The sequence below is a fragment of the Hordeum vulgare genome, chromosome 5H (genome assembly GCF_904849725.1).
Source record: "Hordeum vulgare subsp. vulgare chromosome 5H, MorexV3_pseudomolecules_assembly, whole genome shotgun sequence".
NCBI lineage: Eukaryota > Viridiplantae > Streptophyta > Magnoliopsida > Poales > Poaceae > Hordeum > Hordeum vulgare.
Window position 1 is genome coordinate 524,788,267 of NC_058522.1, and position 20,101 is coordinate 524,808,367.

The 20,101-nt window shown below is 44.0% G+C and overlaps 4 protein-coding genes across 5 annotated transcripts; 2 read left to right on the forward strand and 2 right to left on the reverse strand.

The window, feature by feature from the left end:
- Nucleotides 1-1,039: 1,039 nt before the first annotated feature.
- On the forward strand, nt 1,040-2,247 carry LOC123452174 (auxin-responsive protein IAA13-like). Of its 2 annotated transcripts, XM_045128777.1 has the most exons (4): nt 1,040-1,550; nt 1,686-1,788; nt 2,074-2,135; nt 2,222-2,247. In XM_045128777.1, exons 1-4 carry the CDS (start codon nt 1,121-1,123, stop codon nt 2,242-2,244), a joined length of 618 nt encoding a protein of 205 aa, XP_044984712.1. In that variant the 5' UTR covers nt 1,040-1,120; the 3' UTR covers nt 2,245-2,247. The 2 variants fall into 2 exon arrangements, with proteins under 2 accessions (XP_044984712.1, XP_044984711.1); XM_045128776.1 differs by having other exon boundaries at nt 2,074-2,247.
- Nucleotides 2,248-3,021: 774 nt separating this feature from the next.
- LOC123452173 lies at nt 3,022-8,893 on the reverse strand. The gene is made up of 5 exons (XM_045128775.1): nt 8,597-8,893; nt 7,332-7,411; nt 6,493-7,209; nt 5,927-6,022; nt 3,022-4,280 (listed from the first exon to the last, which is right to left on the reverse strand). Exons 1-5 carry the CDS (start codon nt 8,796-8,798, stop codon nt 3,321-3,323), a joined length of 2,055 nt encoding a protein of 684 aa, XP_044984710.1. The 5' UTR covers nt 8,799-8,893; the 3' UTR covers nt 3,022-3,320.
- Nucleotides 8,894-11,888: 2,995 nt separating this feature from the next.
- Nucleotides 11,889-15,545, forward strand: LOC123452175 (protein transport protein sec23-1). Its single transcript, XM_045128778.1, has 2 exons — nt 11,889-12,552; nt 13,556-15,545. The coding sequence occupies exons 1-2, from the start codon at nt 11,965-11,967 to the stop codon at nt 15,215-15,217; spliced, it is 2,250 nt and encodes a 749-aa protein (XP_044984713.1). The 5' UTR covers nt 11,889-11,964; the 3' UTR covers nt 15,218-15,545.
- Nucleotides 15,546-16,097: 552 nt separating this feature from the next.
- On the reverse strand, nt 16,098-18,799 carry LOC123452176 (auxin-responsive protein IAA13-like). The gene is made up of 5 exons (XM_045128779.1): nt 18,255-18,799; nt 16,989-17,251; nt 16,752-16,854; nt 16,566-16,627; nt 16,098-16,484 (listed from the first exon to the last, which is right to left on the reverse strand). Exons 1-5 carry the CDS (start codon nt 18,488-18,490, stop codon nt 16,447-16,449), a joined length of 702 nt encoding a protein of 233 aa, XP_044984714.1. The 5' UTR covers nt 18,491-18,799; the 3' UTR covers nt 16,098-16,446.
- Between the last annotated feature and the right edge of the window lie 1,302 nt (nt 18,800-20,101).

Sequence of the window (20,101 nt, forward strand, 5' to 3'; positions counted from 1 at the left end):
CTGTCCGCAAACATCCATGTAACCGCGAGGGTCGGCTCTGATACCAACTTGTAACGCCCCGGACACATCCGTCGGCGGTCGTTACTCATGGCGGGATCTAGAATGGCCCCGCATATCAATACTAGTCTTTTCTACGCACTTTGCCCTCACTCATGTGCACTCGGGATCAACTTTCCGGTAGGTCATCCATCATAGAACTACTCCAAGCTGAGCACGCTTAACCTGAAAGTTCTGTTCGAATAGGCTCCCGAAAAAGAAAGAATTCTTTATTGATATGACTAGTCTATTACCCCTAATAAGCCATGCTATTAGGAAACACTTTTTAGCCAACGAAACGAAGGAAACCATCCACTAAACCAAACACGAACCTACGCCATAAGATAAACCCTTGTCTAACCCAAGCTCTTTAAGAAGTCAAAAAAAATGTATCCATATATTTAAAAAATAAATTATTCAACGCTTTCAAAAAAGCATTCGTCTCATGTATAGAAAAACTATCTGTGGACTTTAAAAGATGTACACGAATTAAACAAAATTGTAAATTGAAAACTTGTTCTCAAAATTTTAGGAAGATTAAAAAAAACATACATTTTATCTATACCTAATAATAAAATTATTAGTGCTTCTCACGGTACGTCACATGAATTGCCTCAAAGTTATAAAAAATTATTCACCGATGTCACTTATAAATGACAAAAAATATTTCGTAGAGGAAAATCCCTGTCTAGGCCGGCCTATGGAGTAGGGACTTCCTATACTGCATCCTGCGCGCTGGGAGAAGACGCGGCGTGCCCGTTTGGACTGGCCAATGTACGTGCGGCCTGTTTTTATATTTTATTATTTTTTATTTTTCTTTGTTCCTCCTTTAAAAAATTTGTTGGTAGAAAGATGCCTAAGGCATCATACATTAGTTAAACTATAAACAAAGCTGGATGCTAGAAAGAATATTGTATTCCCTCTTTTCCTAAATATATTTTTTTCTAAAAAATTTATTAGAGGACTACATACGGAGTAAAATGAATGAATCTACACTCTAAAATATGTTTATATACATCAGTATGTAGTCCCTTAGTGAAACCTTTAAAAAGACTTATATTTAGAAATGGAGGGAGTATGATGCATGATCGAGATGAGTGGAGCCTCCACTACCATTGTAATCAAGAATCTTGTTTGTTTTTACAACACAAGTGGGTTGGACTTGAAACTAGATTATCTTACGAACAAATTTGCAACTTGTAAATGTAAATGTGTAGCTAATTTGGCATGTCATGCATGTGTCAACTATGGCACATGCTGTGTGGGTTGGCCACCAGTCCGGTCATACCGCAGGAACGCCATGGTCGTCCAATCGGTGAAGATCAAGAAGGAGGAGACCGAGAAGCAGCAGCCTGCTGCTACCTCTGCTGCTGGCGCCAACGGCTCCAACTTTGTCAAGGTGAGCATGGACGGCGCGCCCTACCTGCGCAAGGTGGAGGATCTCAAGATGTACAACACCTACAAGGACCTCTCCATTGCTCCGCACAAGATGTTCAGCACCTTCACCGCAACTGGTAAGATCCGTCACCGTCGGCACCAGAACCTGCAAGAGCATATTGTCAACTGATGTTAACGATTTTGCCTCAACTGGCATATTGTCAACTGCTTGAATTAACAAGTGTTACAATCATCAACTATTTTTTTTCCAGGGAATGAGGGGAAGATGGTGGAGGCAGTGAACGGTTCAGATGTTGTTACTACTTACGAAGACAAGAATGGCGATTGGATGCTTGTTGGAGACGTCCCATGGGAGTATGTTACTTCACTCTTGCGCCCCGTTATCTACTCGTGTACTCCCTCCATTTCAAAATATAAGACCTTTTAAAGATTTCACTAGGAGACTACATACGGAGCAAAATGAATGAATCTACACTCTAAAATATGTCTAAATACATCCGTATGTAGTTTGTAGTGCAATCTCTAAAAGGTCTTATATTTAGGAACGGAGGGAGTATTTACGAGCGCATGATTAGAACGCAATTAAACGAGGTCCACAGTTCAGTTTCTTTCGTTGGCTGATGATCAATTACCCTGCAGGATGTTTGTTGCTTCATGCAAACGCTTGAGGATCATGAAGGGTTCCGAAGCCATCGGTCTTGGTCAGTTTCTTCAGCAAAAGTTCTCTTACAGTTCAAGAGTAATATCTTAATTCTAACGTTCCCCATGGGACTTCTTTTTGTTTCAACGCCAAGGGCCAAGGACAAGTAAAAGGACAAGAGCTAAACATGGGGCAGTAAGAAGAGGACAACAGAGAGGGAAGGGGAGCAGTCGAGAGTGACTATGGTTTGGTCCGGAATAGGGTATATGTAAGGATCGAACTCGGCCAACCCGCCATGGCCGCCGTGTCCGGACTGCTCCATATCATCCTCATATATGTGCTGGGTTTGACGGGTGGCGAACCCGTACATTTAGGCTGGCTATGAGCGGTCCTGTTGGAAAAATGTTCGTCGAATGGTTGGGCAGTGTGCCCAAACATTTTGGGAGGGTCTGAGGGGGTCCAGTTGTAGGTGCCCTTAGTTATGGCTAAAACAATCTGTAACTTTAGTTTAACATCATCCAAGCATGTTAATAATGACACCAGTTAGGCGTGGAACTGGCAAATTGTGTCTAGGGTAACTACTTTCAGCCTTTTTGTTTGCATGGCAAGTCAAGTAAACAAAACTGAGAAGGCGGTAGAACCTTAGCATTTGCTCAAAAACCATCAGCCTAGACAAAAATCAAGACCGAAGAATCCTCTATGCATGACACTAGGGCCCATCACCGGCAACCAACAAAAGAAATCGTGACGGATCACCTCTTCACCCGAGCTCGATCCATCGTTGATATGCAGGTTTTTGGACCTCCAAAATAGCCACTAACATCTTCTCTTCCCGTTTCCTTTTTTGACTTCTTTGTATTGAAATATGTAAGAAAAAAAGGGAAAAAGTTCCATGGCTAAAATGTACGCACCTTGTGTGGAGATGCATTTAGTTTAGGAGCTAGCACTTGAGGAACCTGAGAACTGGTCTAGATTGCCAATGAAATAGGGATGATCTTAAACAGTAGGTCTCATGCAACATGTGCCCAAGTTTCCGATCAATTGAGTAAGCCAACACTGTTCGGCCAACCAGCAAAGACAAACCCTAAGCTAACACGAACCAGCCATTAGACAAACCCTAAGCTAGCCCACAAACAGTCAGCTGCATTGACACAAACTGCATGCGGGCGACTTCTGACAAAGTTACAATAGACTTCTAAGTTCGACTTCGGTTAGACTCCATCGACACAAATTGAACCACACCGCATTACAGACAGCCCTGCACAGGTTCCGGCTTGTTCAGCAGCCTGCGCGCCCTGTCCATAATCCAACGAGGCTGCAGCACGCGCAGATGCAGAAGGTGAATGACGATGACTTTCCAATCCCCGCTGATGTAGCTCTCCAGGTTGCGGTCATTGTGCATTGGTTTCCCGGCAAAGAAGAGGCGCTGCTGGGATGGGGGAATCCCCTCATCCTTGTGAATAAACGCCTTGACAGCCTTAATCGTGGTTCCAATTCTAACAACACCAAACCAGGTCTTGCCAGTCGACATCTTGATACAAATCACTCTCACTCTATCCCAAGAGAAGCTCAGGACAAGGTGAAACGTGCAGTCCTTATGAATGTTGTAGTCCGCCAGGGTGCGGTCATCCTCGAGGTGCTTGGAAGCAAAGAAGAGCGACTGCATGCACGAAGAAGCGCCCTCCTGATGATAAATCATCTCCTTGACATCCTCGATCTTATTTGAACTCAAAACCGCAAGATCAATGATCTCTTTGTTCAGCTTCTTGACTCTCAGACGCAGCAAAGGGACAAGCTCAAAGGTGCACGAAGTCTCAATGTCATAATCTGCCAGGGTGCAGCCATCCTTCAGCCGCTTGTCGGCAAAGATGAGACCCTGCTCACCCCAACGAATGTCCTCCTGACTCTGAATCATCTCCTTGACGTACTTGATGGTATCTGAACTCTTAACGGCAAGATCAATGATTTTGCCATTCAGCATCTTGACAGATATACGCAGGTGAAGGACAAGTTGTAGGGTGCTCAGATTCTTAATGTTGTAATCTGCCAGGGTGCGGCCATACACCAGCTTCTTGCCAGCAAAGATAAGACCCTGCACATCTAGATGATGATCACGCATTATAGCCTCGACATCCTCGATCATATTTGAACTCTTGACCTTAAGAGTGCAAGTCCTGCTATTTGTGACCTTGACAAAGATTTGCATCTGTTGAACAAGCATGCAAAACATGAGCTATTTTCAGACAAAGAGCTTCCGTTAAAAACACCGAACACAAATTCCATCAGATGGTAGAACCAAGAACCAAAATTCACTCGTCAGCTACAACAAATCGACCGATTTTATGGGGTTAACAATTCCAGCTGCGTGGCTAAGACATCTAGTTCAGCCCAGACTCACTAGGGACGTTTACAATACACATGGACACATGGACTAAGAATGAACGACCAACATGAATATCAGGACTATCTTTGTTTATCCTGTTATACCTTTTTCACACATATAAAACAATTCAAAAGATCAAGGATCTGACAAAAAATTCCGAAGCTAAAAAAACACATACAAAATTGCGAAGCTACACACAAAAAAATGCATGCAATCAAGTATCTCACACAAAATTGATAGATAGACCAGGACAGACTACTGAAGAATAAATACAACAGATCATGTCTCTTCTTACAGATAGGAAGAGATGATGGACTATTTTGACAACCTCCATCTAATACTCCCTCCGTTCGGAAATACATGACACGGTTTTAGTTCAAAAATTTTGAACTAAAACAACGTCATGTATTTCCAAACAGAGGGAGTAATTCCTAAGGTCTGATCCATCATATGAGATTAGCCACATATTTTATGAGTTAGCCCTTCAAATTAATCGACACACATAGTAACTACATCAGGAAGAGGTTCATTTTACTACCCGTGCCCTAAAGTGTAGGGTCTCTCCACTTAATCCCTAAAGTATTTTTCTGGGCCACTTTATTCCTCCTAAGGATCTGTACGTGGTCAGTGCACCCCCCCCCCCCCACCCCCACCCCCACACCTCTCAAATCGGTATGACAGCGCCATGCATATCCGTACCCATGTGTAGGAAGAAGTGGGTAATTCAAAGAGGTGCAAGAGAATGACAGAGGAACAAGATCACTTGTCCGGACGTAGTGGATGAGGTATTCATAATTTAGATGGAGTAAATGGACTACAAGAATACTTTGGTGGGTTAAGTGGGCAAACCCAGCACTTATAGATAGTAAAAGGACTAAAGGATCTTTTCCTAGTATAATCCAATACTTTCTAATGTCATCCACATCATGAATTCGTATGCTACTAGTATCACCAACAACTGTATTACTTGGAACATATAAGCATTAACAACAGCGTATTATGATGTAAAATAACACCAGCTTATGCTACTGGCATATCTTGGAACATATATGCATTAACAGCAGCGTATTATGAAGTAAAATAACGTCCCTTAATACATTATTGTCCAGCATAAAACGTCAATGATTTATGAAGTTCCTCGGATCAGTCATTGTCCAGAAACAAGATAAGTACAAGGTAGTGCTAAGTGCTGAACAGGCACAAGAAGATTCTGAGGTGATATAATCATACAAAACATATATCATTGTGCAATAAATAAATAAATATAATCAAATAGCAAATACAGAACATGAAGACATAGATCTACTTAATTCTAAGCAAGGCACTGCAAGATTGTTTAGCAGGGGAATAACCAATGAACTTCACTAGAACTTGAGGAGATTAGCAACAAGAACGTAGATCTGGGATGCACTGTGTACAGAACTACAGATGTAGTTGGGATGGGAAATGCTGAGTGAAGGGAGACTCACCATGCGATGTCCAAAACACAGTCTGCCAGACTTGCATCGCCCAATACAAGTTATATGCATCCCAATGATATCCATCATGCGCTTTTTACTAGTCTCCTATTACAGAACATATTCATTAGCAATCTCCACAAGAGCATTATGATGGTCCTATATAGATACCAGATACGAGTATCATATAAAACAAACCTAATATATACACTTTATTCTTTGTCTGTGTTTCCAATAGCACATAGCTGATGCATGCATCCAAACGAACAATTTGGATACTCATGTCCTTACAGCACAAAATTACAGTAGCTCATATAATAATATGATCATTGGACTATAAAGAAAAACTAGACTATTCGACTATATATATTAGAAAATTAGCACAAGGTAAGTTGACCATAACACAACATGAGGCAAAACAACCAAACTGACACAAGTGAATTTAGAAAAATTAACCTTAATGTTAAAATTTATCAAGCAAATTTACATAGTAAACAAAATATTGCCGTATGTGGCAAGACATAATCACGACGCAAATAACACTTACAGGATGCTGTACTTGGAAATGACGTACTTACATTTGATAAGGAAGAGGCACACTTGCGCTTCAGACTAGTGATCTCAGGTTGGTGATTTTTAAGTTCTTGGATTTCGTCATCTTTCTCCTTCGCCAAGCAACCCATCTCCTTTAGCTTATCCTCTATAATCAATAGCTTGTTTCCATAATCAACAACTTCTGCTTCCATCTTGCGATTCTCCTTTACTAGCTTTTGTGTTGCTTCAGTAGCTTGTGCTGCTGCTACTTCCTTGTTCTTAAGAAGCATAGCATATTCCTGCTCCTTTATCTGGAACTGGCTCCAAACAAAATCCTTTACAGCAAGTAATCCAATGTTTTCTGCACGGAGTTTTTCAATAACCTCATCTTTCTCCTTCAGCAAGGAACCCATTTCATGTAGCTTTTGTTGAGCCACAAGAGCTTCTGCTTGGAGTCTGACAATCTCATCGTCCTTGTTTTGGGCTGTGGTGTGCAGCGCTTGTACATTCTGCTGAAGCTTCTTTGCTTCTTCAATAGCTTGTGCCGCCTCTGATTTCTTGTTCTCAAAGAGCATTTTGTCCTTTTCCATTGTCCTTAACTGATTAAAAAGAACATCTTTTACTGAATAAACATCCTTATCCTTCTGTGACATCAGGGTCTCAAAAACTCCCTTTAGTTCTCTAAGGTTTGCTCTGGACGCTTTTACACTCTGCTCATGATCCCTGGTTTTTTCACCAAGCTCTGGACGATCTTGAATTTCCTTCAGTTTCGGTTAGCATTAAGAGAACCAACCAGAGAGATGCAAAGAAGGAATTAGGAAAGTCAATGAGATGCACAAACTGGAGTTGTGCAATGCATCTGATTTCTCGATAAGTGCATTACCTCAGAATCAGATTCAGTGTTTCGTAGCGTAAGAAGACCTCTACAAACTTTGGCATCCTCCAAGTCACCCTCTTGGAGTTCTACAATGAACGCACAAGTATCAGTAGCAACACTAATTCCTTTCTGAATGTGGAAGGTAGAGAGAACTCTACCATACAAATTCAAATGTAAAATGAAGGTAAAATCTGCACAAAGTAACATATCCACACGAGTCAAAATGCAAAAGATGGTCGACATAAAGACAAACATAATAAGAAATCAATACGATTGTTGCTGCAGCTTCGTTAATGGGACGGACGAAATAAACGGCCGAACAGGTCAGCTAAAAACGGACCGGACCGTATAAGTTTTATGGGAGGCCCGTAAACCGCCCCCAAATCACACATATATGCCGGATTCGGCCGTCATTAGGGTTCCCGTTCTCCATTTCCCTTATCCTCTCCGCCGCAAATCCTCTCTCCTCCGGCAGCCGTTAGCGGCGCGCGTAGCCACTGGATCCGATCCGTGATGTCGTGCGCGGGTGGCGGAAGGGTGATCGAGGAGGGTCCGGCAGCCGCAGCGGCGATCCGCCTCGCAAGCGCCACAACGACGACGAGGCCGGCAGCTCCTCCCTCCGCCCACCGATGGAGGAGAGGTGCAAGGAGCAGGCACGCACGCGCGGCACCCTCTCTCGCAGCTCCGGCCGCCGGGCCTGGAGCAGCTTCGAGAGGCTCGACCACATCTTCTTGCCCGCGGTCAAGCATCTCCAGGCGGTGGAAAAGGCATGGTTCGACGCGAAGGAGGTCGCGGCTGCCGGAGACTAAGCTCCAGCGGCGCAGGTGGAGGCGTTGAAGGAGGAGTACCAGCTCGCCTTCGTCCTCTCCAAGTCCCTCATGGAGTACCACCTCCAGTGCAAGAAGCACGACGACGATGATGAGTAGATCTAGTGTAATTTCGTTTTTATGCACTGATTCCGTATGAAGTCTGGTTTAATTTCGTTGAACTCCGGTCATGTAATATATGGCGTGAACTCTAGTCTAGTTTAAATACGCCGTATGTGTATGAGGGATCTGTTCGTTCGCGGTGTCCGCCGTCACGCAAATTTGGTATATTGGATACCGTATATAAACGAGCGTATAGCAGATCTGGTAGAGATGCTCTCACACCCGAAATTGCCAATTCGGCAGCGCAACAAGAACGCAACCAACATAGTCCCGCTCTGCCGGTACCAAATTAACCCCAAATGTGGGGAACGAGGAGAGGGTGAAAGTACGGAGTCATCTTACCGGCGAGCCTGTCCGCCGGAAGTATCGCTTCCTCCCCCTCACCCCTTGTCGCCCCCAGATGCGCGCGGTCGGTGGCCAGCGCCTCCACCTGCGCCTCAACCCGGTCGTAGAAACGCAGCCATTCGGCCCTCCCGTCCTCCCCGCGGAGGCGCAATGCCGGCGAGGACGGCCCCGCGCCGGCCCCGGCCCTGGCGCCGCTCATGGGTTCGAGGTGCACCGTCGGAGACTAGGGTTTAGGGAAGTGGGGAGAGGAGACGAGGGAGTGATCGGATTGCTCTGATCGATAGTGTGGAGCGTGGACTGAACTGGACTCGTGGTCGGCGTAGTGAGGTAAATGTTGGGGTCCTACAACCCGAGAAATGGTCAATTTGCCCTTGATTTACATGTCTTTTGGTTTGGAGAAGTATATCAAAACGTAGGATACGAAGGGGATTCAAAAGATTACCCCTCTCCCAGCGAACCCATCACTCACAAATTAGGCTTTAACACGTTTTATAAATATAAAACATCAAATCTACAACCAGGAGTATCATAACAAATGGCACCGTCCAAGCACGCCAAAAAAATCATAAAAAAGACCATCAAGTGGTCGTTCAGAGGGGGTCGGATGGGCAAGGTGACAAGCCGTAACGTGAAAAACGTCCAACATTCGGCCAAGACATGCCTGATCCCTTGACCTAGCCAACGGGTATCAATGTTGGAGGAACGCAAGAAAATAAAATAAAAATGTTAGAAGCGACGCAAAAAGAACCTCTCAATCATCATCTTTTTTTGTGGAAACTCTCAATCACCATCTTATTCCTCATGATTCAAAGAGTACATGTCGGAGCAACAAATATTAGCCAGCGTTTATGGACGCCAACCTACATCGCTTTGGCCTGCAGGAAGTCAGTCAAGTCATATGCCATACATTGAAGCCCAAGTGCCTCACCAATAAACGTCTACAGCGACCTAGCCGGAGTGCATGAGAAAAGGATGTGTGTCCCGTTTTCCGCGACATCACACAAGGGGGCATAACCCATTACCGGGCCATGCCTCTTGACCACCTCCATTCCTGACGGGAGGCGATCCCTCAACAGTTGCCAAATATAAATGTTGATTTTCAGCGATAGTGACGCCTTTCAGAGGGGCGTCATCCGCCGGATGCGAGGCCTCTAACATAGCGCACGATACGTTGCGACCACGGAAAATCTCGTGAAGGAGAGAGCAACCACCTTGTCTGATTCTGGGGCACTACCAATCACCGACGGAAGGGTGGCCAATAGATTGGATCACTCAAGAACCTCCACGGGCATAGAGAGCGTCAGAACCAGATGTTCCATTGGCCCTCCAGGATGACATCTAAACCCAAAGAAAAGGGTCCACACAGATAGCAAATAACACAGCAAATCCCCTACAAAGTGGGGTATCCTCAACCCATTGATCCAACCAGAACAGGGTCCCCTCGCCATTACCCAGCGAGAACGCCAATCCTAATCGTATCTCGTGCTTAATCTTTTGGATGGGACACTAAAACTGAGATCCCTCCACGTTTTCGCACGCTAAAAGCGGCAAGCCCCGAGGGTACTTGGCCTCGAGAAGCTGAAGCCAAAGGCCCCCATCATTACAGATGACCCACCTGACCCATCTGAGCATTAGGGCGACGTTCATCCGTCCCTGAGGCCAAAATACCTAGCCCACCATACTCCTTAGAAAGGCAGATGTCGGCCCACTTTACCACATGGTATTTTTACAGCTGTTCATGGCTTGTGAGAAGAAGCAAAAGAGGGCTTTATCAAATGTTCCATGTACGCCCTCAAGGGCGAATGATCACTAGATAGGATTTCCGTTAAGACTGATGAAACATGCATGGCGACATGATGAGTTGACATTAATTTGGTTTTAAATAATTAAGTAAATGAGGATCAACTATTTTTTTAGAAAGTGGGGATCAAGTTTTCTTTACACTAGGTGTGTGCGCGTGCGTTGTCATGGGTCAAATATTTTTAACACAATAAGAATATCTTACGGGACAAATCCCGATGAAAAGAAATGTAAAAGAAGATTATATGTTGGTTACAAAGTATATATTTTCTAACTTTTTTAAACTGATAAAATAGGTACGTGCCCATAATTAATCTATTTTATTAGATTACAAATACCAAATATAATAGATTGACTTTTTGTTTGAACGCAGTTCACACGCAAACACTTATATATACGTGCATACACTTTCTTATATGAACGCACTCGTACATATTGTATATACTTATAAGCACCTTTGAAAGACCGAAGCGACATATCATCTTGAAATTTTACGAAGTCATCACAAGTGCTCCTTCCACTCAACGTGCGTGCCGGAATCCTAAAATAAATTGTGTATAAATGCAAGTATCATGACCTCACCCGGTGGGTTGGGATAACACTAACCATCCAACTATAGATTGATTCACAATATAACAGATTGATCGATACTGTATTTATTTGCTTCTCGGTTGTGAATTTATTGCTATTTATTTGGTTCTCACATATCTATGATCATGAACTTATTCCTATACCATAATAAGGGGATGATAATCCATAAAAAAAATCGGATGAATGGTTGAACAAATGGGTGATGGGAAGAAAAAGTGAGACTGCATGTCTCTTAGGGCCAGTTCTTTTCGTAGCTTCTAGAATAAGCTAGCTTATTCTAGAAGCTCAATGAAATATATATTTTTAGAATCCTACTAATTAAGTCTTGATTGTTAGGTTTCTAGAAAAACATTTTTAGTTGGGCTTCTAGAATAAGCTGGGTAGGGGGCAACTTATTCTAGAAGCCCAAAAAAACTACCAAAAGAACTGGCCCTTATACATTGACACGCTAAAATCTTCAGAGTTTCTGTATGTAATCGTCGTGATTTACATCATCTTTTAATTTATTGTTATTTTGATAAGTCAATAAAACATGAGATGATTGATTTCATTTTGAAGAAAAATGATGAGAGGAAAATCAGAGATTATAGGAGAGAAACGTTCAAAGAGGAGAAAGGAAGAGTGAGGTGTATATAAAGAGGTTGAACAAAGGAAAGTTGTATCGAGAACCTACAATTTTTTTGTAAGCAGTAGACAGAGATAGAGTTAAAATACATATGATTTGCATCAGCCGTGCCTTTCAGAACTCTTAAGAAAGCGGACAGAGAGGGCTGGCCGTCAGATTTCAATCCAACGGTTCCTACGGACCGCAGAGAAAAGAGGCAGGGGGGCGGACGGAACGGAACAGCCAAGCAGCAGGTTGGGGAAAAAGAAAGGAAAGCAGAGCAAACGGCAGAGGGCCGGAGAAGAAGATACCAAAACCCTAGTCGCCACGCCACGCCACCGCCGGCAATCCCGATTCGGCTCCGATTCCGATGGACTTCGCGGAGCTGGAGGCCGTGGAGGGCCTCCGCTGGCCGTGGCACTCGTGGTCGCCGACGCCCTCCGCCGCGGAGGCGCTGGTCGTCCCCACCGCGGTGCTCTGCACGCCGCTCCACCCGACGGCGCCCGACCTGCTCCCGATCCTCCCCTACCCGCCCCTCCGCTGCGCCTCCCCGTCCTGCGCCGCTGCCCTCAACCCCTTCTCCCGCGTCCACCACGCCTCCGCCCGCTGGTCCTGCTCCTTCTGCGGCTCCATGGCCAACCCCTACCCGCGCCACATCTCCCCCGACTCCATCCCCGCCGAGCTCTTCCCCACCCACTCCAGCGTCGAGTACACGCTCCCCCCGGACCCCGCCGAGGTGGACCCGCCCGCAATCGTCTTCGTCGTCGACGCGGCCACCGCGGGGGACGAGCTCGCCGCGCTTAAGGCCGAGCTGCTCAGGGTCGTGCAGGGGCTGCCCGAGAGGGTCAGGGTGGCGCTCGTCACCTTCTCGGCGTCGGTGTGGGTGCACGATCTCGGCTTCGAAGGCTGCGCCAGGGTGGTCGTGTTCAACGGGGAGCGGGAGCTCGAGTCGGATAAGGTCGGTGAATTCTGAATTTCTGATGTGATCCTACTATCCTGGGGTGTTGCGTAGTTAGATTATATATATATATATATATGCTTATTGGCGAAACGGATCAGTGCACTGTGCAAGCTGTATAGTCAGAATCACATTTAGTCCCACTGTTTTTGCCTGAAAAAGTAATATAAACATGTTATATGGGGTAAAAAAAGAACAGTTTCTGATTCTAAGCATTGCATATATTGAATTAAACCTCCCACATCAATGGGGATCTTACCTTGCCTAAAAGACCTAAGCTTCCCCGAATGTCCTGTTTAGTAAACTGCTTATAAACAAGCTCAAGTGAACCTACTGAACAAAATCACAAGACAGAGAACAGTTCCTAGAGGGAAGCCAGGCTTATATGGGTGGGGGGGGGGGTTTAGATATCTTGTTTTCTGAATTCCAGGTTGAATGAACATCGTAAATTAAGGCCCCCCAGTTTGCGGTTGCTGAACTTACTTATATATATAATCTGCTGTGAGTAATACCCATGAAATCACATTTTTTTTGTTAAACATAGGGTAATTGACAAAAGTGGGATCATCATAATCCACTACATTCTGAGTGGTCTTAAAGTTTTGCTCTGCAGCCTTGTTATATACGAATGCAGGTTTTTTTTTCGTCTTCCAAGATTATTCTTGTCGGATGTTTGACTCAAGAGTTTCAGCATTTGGGCCTCTAGGATAGTAACATGATGCTCATATCCATTAAACTAGAGTTAGCCTGGCCCCTTTTTGTACACGAGAATCGGAAATTTTAAAATTGAACAGCAAGATGGGATTTTCAGTATCTAATCAGTGACTCATGCAAATTGTTTTCTGGATGGCGAATGATATGTTTGTTTCACATCTGTATATTCAATTGGGTCAGTCACAGACTCACCACTGTCGTCATCAACTGATCACTTCTGGTAACTGATATTCTTTGTATAATTTGTTGTCATTTCTGTGTATCTAAGAGGCTTTCTCTTATGTTTCAGATACAACAACTTCTAGGTGTTCGACATTCACGATACAACAAGTTGGCTACACTGAAGCCTATTGAAGTGCAGAGATTTTTGTTGCCTGTTTCTGAATGTGAATTCAGCATCACATCTGCAATAGAGGACCTGAGTTCTCTGTCTGCTTGCCCACGTGGGCACCGCCCATTAAGGGCCACTGGCGCTGCTATTTCCACAGCTATTGCTCTTCTGGAAGGTTGCTGCTCACCTAACAGTGGTGGCCGAATCATAGTTTTTACATCTGGTCCAACGACAGTGGGTCCAGGTCTTGTGGTTGAAACCGATCTTGGGAAGGCAATTCGTTCACATCGTGACATTTTCAACGGCAATGTGCCTCTTGTTGAAAAAGCCCAGGATTTCTATAAGAAAGTTGCCAAGAGATTGACTGACAGTGCATTAGTTCTTGATCTCTTGGCTTGCTCTCTTGATCAGATTGGAGCTGCAGAGCTTAGGTATCCAGTTGAAGTTTCTGGGGGCTTAATGGTGCTTACTGAGTCATTTGAGTCTGAACAGTTCAAAAGCTGTTTAAGGCAAACCTTCAAGCGTGACGGTACTGATTACCTTAACATGAACTTTAATGCAACGATTGAGGTAGTGACATCAAGGGAGGTCAGGATTTGTGGTGCCCTTGGTCCTTGCATCTCCCTTCATAGAAAAAACAGCTCGGTTAGTGATAAACAAATTGGTGAGGGTGGAACAAATTATTGGAGAATGAGTACATTGGACAGCAAAACCTGTATTGCTTTCTTCTTCCGAGCTGATTGTAGCCGTGATACTGATCCCCCAACTGTCTTCTTTATTCAATTCATGACAAGATACCGACATGGTGACGGTAGCAATCGCCTAAGGGTAACGACTGTTGCGAGAAGATGGGCTGGACCTCGATCTCCAGAAATTGCTGCAGGGTTTGATCAGGAAGCTGCAGCAGCAGTTATGGCCAGGCTTGCTGTTCACAGAGCAGAGACATACCATGTTAGAGATGTAATACGATGGCTTGACAAGATGCTTATTCGCTTCACTGCTAAGTTCGGAAACTATGTCCCTGAAGATCCATCTACATTTCGCTTGTCCACTAATTTCTCCCTGTATCCGCAATTCATGTACTACTTGCGAAGGTCACAGTTCATTGATGTTGGCAACAGCTCTCCTGATGAAACTGCTTTCTTCCGGTTGATGTTGAACAGGGAGGGAGTTGTGGGATCTCTGATCATGATCCAGCCAACTTTATTCCAGTACTCATTTGATGGACCACCTATCCCTGTGCTGCTAGATGTCAGCTCCATCTCTCCTGATGTCATTTTGCTATTTGATTCGTACTTCTATATAGTGATTCATTATGGCTCGAAGATTGCTCAGTGGAGGAAACTTGGCTATCATAAAGACCCAAATCATGAAAACTTACGGAAGCTGCTTGAAGCGCCAGAAGTTGATGCAGAGGCACTATTGGCAGACCGTTTTCCTGTGCCAAAACTCATAAAATGTGATCAGCATGGGAGCCAGGCAAGATTTTTACTAGCCCGGTTGAATCCATCCGTGACACAAAAATCACAGCTTTCTGAAGGATCTGAAGTCATATTCACCGACGATGTTTGTCTGCAAGTTTTTATTGAACACTTGCAGGAATTGGCTGTTCAGGGTTAGCGACCTGTGGACCTGGCCATGGTTCCGCTATCTCAGTTGGGCCCATCTCAGATCCTGAAGATACAGCTTTCTGATAGATCGAATGTCATATTCACTGGTGTTGTTTACTTGCAAGTTTTATTGAACACTTGCAGTAACTGGCTGTACAGGATGAGTGAGTCCATGTGGAATTAGTTACATGTTATTCTTGGCCGTATGTTATCTTGAAAATATTGCCAGAGCTCTACTGCCTGGAGGAATGAGATCTCCTTTATTTGTACATTTGCTCCAGCTCCAGTTTGATGTAAGCCAGTTACCTCTTTATTTTTGTATAGACTGATGTTATTAATCTTTACCCTACAAAAACGTTGGGTTGCCTCTGGTTACATTTGATATGCAGTAAATCACTACCATTCTTGTTTTAGTTATGCGGTAGGACAGTGACGCTATTTTAAGGAGTTTAACGTTCAGATGCTATTTTATAGGCATAATACATCCTTTAAGCAGTTCATTTCTATTACGCAAATAGTGACATGTAGATGCCTCTCATTGTCGTCACATAACATCTGCATATTCCTTTTGAGGATTTGATTGCACAGCTGTATGATTCCAATGGTGTGTGACATCTTCCAGACCAACCATGATGCATGCATCCTATATAAACATTTCCCTGCCATAAATGCATGATGAATAGACTATGTTTAATCAGCTTATGCAATGTACTTAGCCTTGTTATCACCACAACCCTGGCAGAGCAAGGAAGCTTCTTGCTATGATCGTACCCATCATTCCTCAAGACCCAACCTTCTCAATAACTCAATGACAGATAGGCTAAGTTATAGTAATAGATTTCCCATCACCAAGCACATGGCTTGTTCCCCTCCACTTGACCACACACAGATTACAAAAATAGTGTGCTTATAATTAACAAACAGGTTAACTTACAAGATACCACAATAATAATAATCTCATAGATGCCCTTTACTTAACAATCACACATACTTAATTGACAACAGTAGAATAAAATCACCAAGTAGATTCTGGGACACATGGTAGGGAACATCACATAACACCAATCCAGCTACACACAGATAGATTATTGCTTCTGGTCCACCAACAAATTAAACATGGCAACTCTCCCTTCTTTTAATCCAGCTAATAATTGAAAACATTATATATCTAAGAAACCACAGCACACTGCAAGAACACCATCCTTATGGCATCATAGTCTTCCTCTTACTGCCCCATGTTTAGCTCTTGTTCTTGTACTTGTCCTTGGCCCTTGGTGCTGAAACAAAAATTTCTCATGGGGGTTAGAATTAAGATATTACTCTTGAACTGTAAGAGAACTTTTGCTGAAGAAACTGACCAAGACCGATGGCTTCGGAACCCTTCATGATCCTCAAGCGTTTGCATGAAGCAACAAACATCCTGCAGGGTAATTGATCATCAGCCGACGAAAGAAACTTAACTGTGGACCTCGCTTAATTGTGTTCTAATCATGAGCTCGTAAATACAGGAGTAGATAACGGGGCGCGAGAGTGAAGTAACATACTCCCATGGGACGTCTCCAACAAGCATCCAGTCGCCATCCTTGTCTTCGTAAGTAGTAACAACATCTGAACCGTTCACTGCCTCAACCATCTTCCCCTCATTCCCTGAAAAAAAAAATTTGATGATTGTAACACTTGTTAATTCAAACAATTGACAGTATGCCAGTTGAGGCAAAATCATTAACATCAGTTGACAATATGCTCTTGCAGGTTTTGGTGCCGACGGTGACGGATCTTACCAGTTGCGGTGAAGGTGCTGAACATCTTGTGCAGAGCAATGGAGAGGTCCTTGTAGGTGTTGTACATCTTGAGATCCACCTTGCGCAGGTAGGGCGCGCCGTCCATGCTCACCTTGACAAAGTTGGAGCCGTTGGCGCCAGCAGCAGCGGTAGCAGCAGGCTGCTGCTTCTCGATCTCCTCCTCCTTCTTGATCTTCACCGATTGGACGGTCATGGCGTTCCTGCGGTACGACCGGACTGGTGGCCAACCCACAGCCTGTGCCCTGGTTGACGCACATAACATGCAAAATCAGCCACACATTTACCACTTGCTTTTACAAATTAGTCATGATCCAGTTCCAAGTCCAACCTACCTACTGGTGCTGTAAAAACAAACAAGATTCCTGGGGCAACTTTATTACAATTGTAGCTGGATGGAGGTTCCATCCATCTCCATCATGCACGTTACTATATTCTTTCCGGCACCCAGCATCCCTGTTTTGTATATTTAACTAATGTATGTATGTATGTATGTATGCCTGTGGCAACTTTATGGTGGCAGTACTAGCATCATTATGGTGTATAAATAATTGAAACGGCACCAACTTTAAGCCAGACGCTACATGAATCATGACCAGCATCATTATCCACACCCTCAATCATCTATCTATCTACAGACTTGAACATTTCTCCGTTTCCAGAACGGAGAATGAAACTGATAACAGTAGCTTTTGCAGTGGAATCTGCCGCACAAAGCAGGGATATGTTTATGGTTCGGAAAGGCGTTAATAATTCGCGTCGGCGCTTTGGAGGCGACAAAGAACATAGAGCGGATGGTGTCGCCTTGCGCGCTTTCTGCCATGGGATCTCCTTTCTGGATATTTTGCCCTACTTAAAGCTTTTGCCCATTTGCACGTCATGTTTATTCAACATCCTATAAATATATAACGAATCCAAACCCAAGAAAACTGATTTAAAATGGGAAAAAAAATTAAAGGCCTGCACATGCTCAAAGTCTACCTGTCTAATTATGTCTGTACTTCTGGATCTTTTGCTACACTACCAGAATGAAAAGAAGAAGGAAAGGAGAAATTTAGTAATCAGGTTCTGTTCATACAAGCTGGTTAGAAAATTCACAATATCCTAATTAATCGATCCTTTGTTAGTCAGTCAGTTAGTTCGAAAACAGGAACAACATCCTACTGGAAATTGTAACTAACGAAATGATTATGTGTGGCCGCATGTAGAGAAGCATATGCACAAGAGATACTATCTATGCAGACATACTTGGGAGCAGGTGGCTTCTCGGGGTCAGCGGCCGCGGCCTCTGCCGGCCTCTTGGCCTTGTCGGCTGCCGGCTCCGGCTTGCCGGCGGAGTCTTCCTGCATGCCGCCGGTGGGCAGCGTCAGCTTCAAGTCAATGGTGTCCTCATAGCCCCTCTTCCCGGCCTTGGCCGCCTCGGCGCCGCCTCCCGGCAGCCCGAGCCTGAGCTCCGTCCCGACGTCGACATCGGCGCCAGCCATCGGCTCCGGTGGAGCAGCTGGTCGGCTAGCAAGCCTGTGCTTGGGTCTCCCACCTTGGACGCCTCCACGCTAGCTAGTTGAGCAGCTGCTGATCTCTTCTTGGCTTCTCTTTCTCTCTCTCTGTGTATGCAAGATGCCTTGTGATTAGGAGATGGTGGTGGTGGGAGAGAGAGAGAGGAACCAAGAACTGGGTAGGGGTGCGTATATATAGAGGGAGGAGAAAGAGAGGAGGGAGATGAAGTGGTGAATGCTCTCTCTGCTGGTGGGGTGGTAGAGAGAGAAAGGAGAGCTGTGGGGTTATTAGAACAACAGTTAGTTAGAGCATGAGTGAGCCTACTTGGAGGTTGGAGCCAATAATTTTTGTTTCCATGTTTCCCCGGTTTGGATTGTCTGCTCAACGGCTGATGCAAGCATAGGTGTTGCCGTGTTGCCAGTTAGCACAGTGTGGAGGCCTACCAACTTGGATCCAGTGCTGTGAAATGTCAACAGGGTGAATGTGGTAGGCCAACAAATAAGTGGTCTGCTGGTTTAATCAATGGAAATTAGTGGGTCGAAATTTAACTAGTCTCACCAGCTAAAATCCTCAAGGGAGATGGGCTGCAGGGTGCTGGTGTCCAGCTATCCATTGTCATGGTGTTTAGCTCTTTCTGACCTGTGAGTTTTAGTTGATGCATTTAACTATTATTTCGGGTCCACGATCAATATTTCCTCCTATCCATATTAATAGACGTTGTTTTAGTACAGTAGAACTTTGTTGGAGGGCGTAGCAAAATTGCATGAGTACATGTTTCATGAACTACTCCCTCTCTTACTAATTACTTCTTGTTGAGGAGAAGTAGATCAGTTCTCTTTAACAACAAGTATTGTGATACAGAGGGAGTATTTTTGAACACAATACAAACACATACACTCGTACATACGCATATACATTTGTTCTTATAAATGCATGCACGTACACCTTTTTTCTATGAACATTTTTGAAAGACTAAGCCGACACATCCTCTTAAAATTGATGAAGTCTCCACTAACGCATTTGTAGTCGGTACGAATGTCCCCTTCCGTTGAACGCACGTCACCTGAAGGCCTGAAATAAATTCAAAAAAATACGAGCACCAATGTCAATTCTAAGACTTAAACTCTGATGACCGTGGATACTACTGCCCTTCTAACCATCCAATCACATGTTTGTTCGTGATGTCTTATGATTTGAAGGTTCAAATTAATGTGAGTTATTGCAGTTATTACATTTTTTTACTTGGTTTTTTAAGGTACAATATTTGCTTGCTTCCGTGTGTTTTAGTTTGTTTTTTAAGATGTTGTTTTTGTAAAATTAAAATCGGGAGAAACCACTTCATTTAAAAAAATTTGGTTGTGTGCTTGAACTTGTGTACTTTATTTATCTACTGAAGCATTAATGCGAATGATACTAAAATGATGACTAGAAACAATTTTGCAAGAAAATGGCAATCTTGCGTTATTACCCGGTAGATAGAGACATTATCCATTGACATTTACCCCGACGATTTGGTATATCTTTTATAAGTTTTTTTGTCGGCCATAATAGAGTTTGTAGACTATTTTTATATTAAAATTTGCATTGAAAGGAAATAA

Excerpts from the sequence above, each read along its gene's own strand:
- LOC123452176 (XM_045128779.1), bottom strand. The coding sequence starts at position 18,490 with ATGGCTGGCGCCGATGTCGACGTCGGGACGGAGCTCAGGCTCGGGCTG. Across the intron at positions 17,252-18,254 it reads GAGAAGCCACCTGCTCCCAA|GGCACAGGCTGTGGGTTGGC; the intron begins GTATGTCTGCAT and ends TGCGTCAACCAG. Across the intron at positions 16,628-16,751 it reads GTTGGAGACGTCCCATGGGA|GATGTTTGTTGCTTCATGCA; the intron begins GTATGTTACTTC and ends ATTACCCTGCAG.
- LOC123452173 (XM_045128775.1), bottom strand. The coding sequence starts at position 8,798 with ATGAGCGGCGCCAGGGCCGGGGCCGGCGCGGGGCCGTCCTCGCCGGCA. Across the intron at positions 7,210-7,331 it reads ACACTGAATCTGATTCTGAG|GAAATTCAAGATCGTCCAGA; the intron begins GTAATGCACTTA and ends CCGAAACTGAAG. Across the intron at positions 4,281-5,926 it reads TGTGTTTTGGACATCGCATG|ATGCAAATCTTTGTCAAGGT; the intron begins GTGAGTCTCCCT and ends CTTGTTCAACAG.
- LOC123452175 (XM_045128778.1), top strand. The coding sequence starts at position 11,965 with ATGGACTTCGCGGAGCTGGAGGCCGTGGAGGGCCTCCGCTGGCCGTGG. Across the intron at positions 12,553-13,555 it reads GGGAGCTCGAGTCGGATAAG|ATACAACAACTTCTAGGTGT; the intron begins GTCGGTGAATTC and ends CTTATGTTTCAG.
- LOC123452174 (XM_045128776.1), top strand. The coding sequence starts at position 1,121 with ATGATCGAGATGAGTGGAGCCTCCACTACCATTGTAATCAAGAATCTT. Across the intron at positions 1,551-1,685 it reads CAGCACCTTCACCGCAACTG|GGAATGAGGGGAAGATGGTG; the intron begins GTAAGATCCGTC and ends TTTTTTTTCCAG. Across the intron at positions 1,789-2,073 it reads GTTGGAGACGTCCCATGGGA|GATGTTTGTTGCTTCATGCA; the intron begins GTATGTTACTTC and ends ATTACCCTGCAG.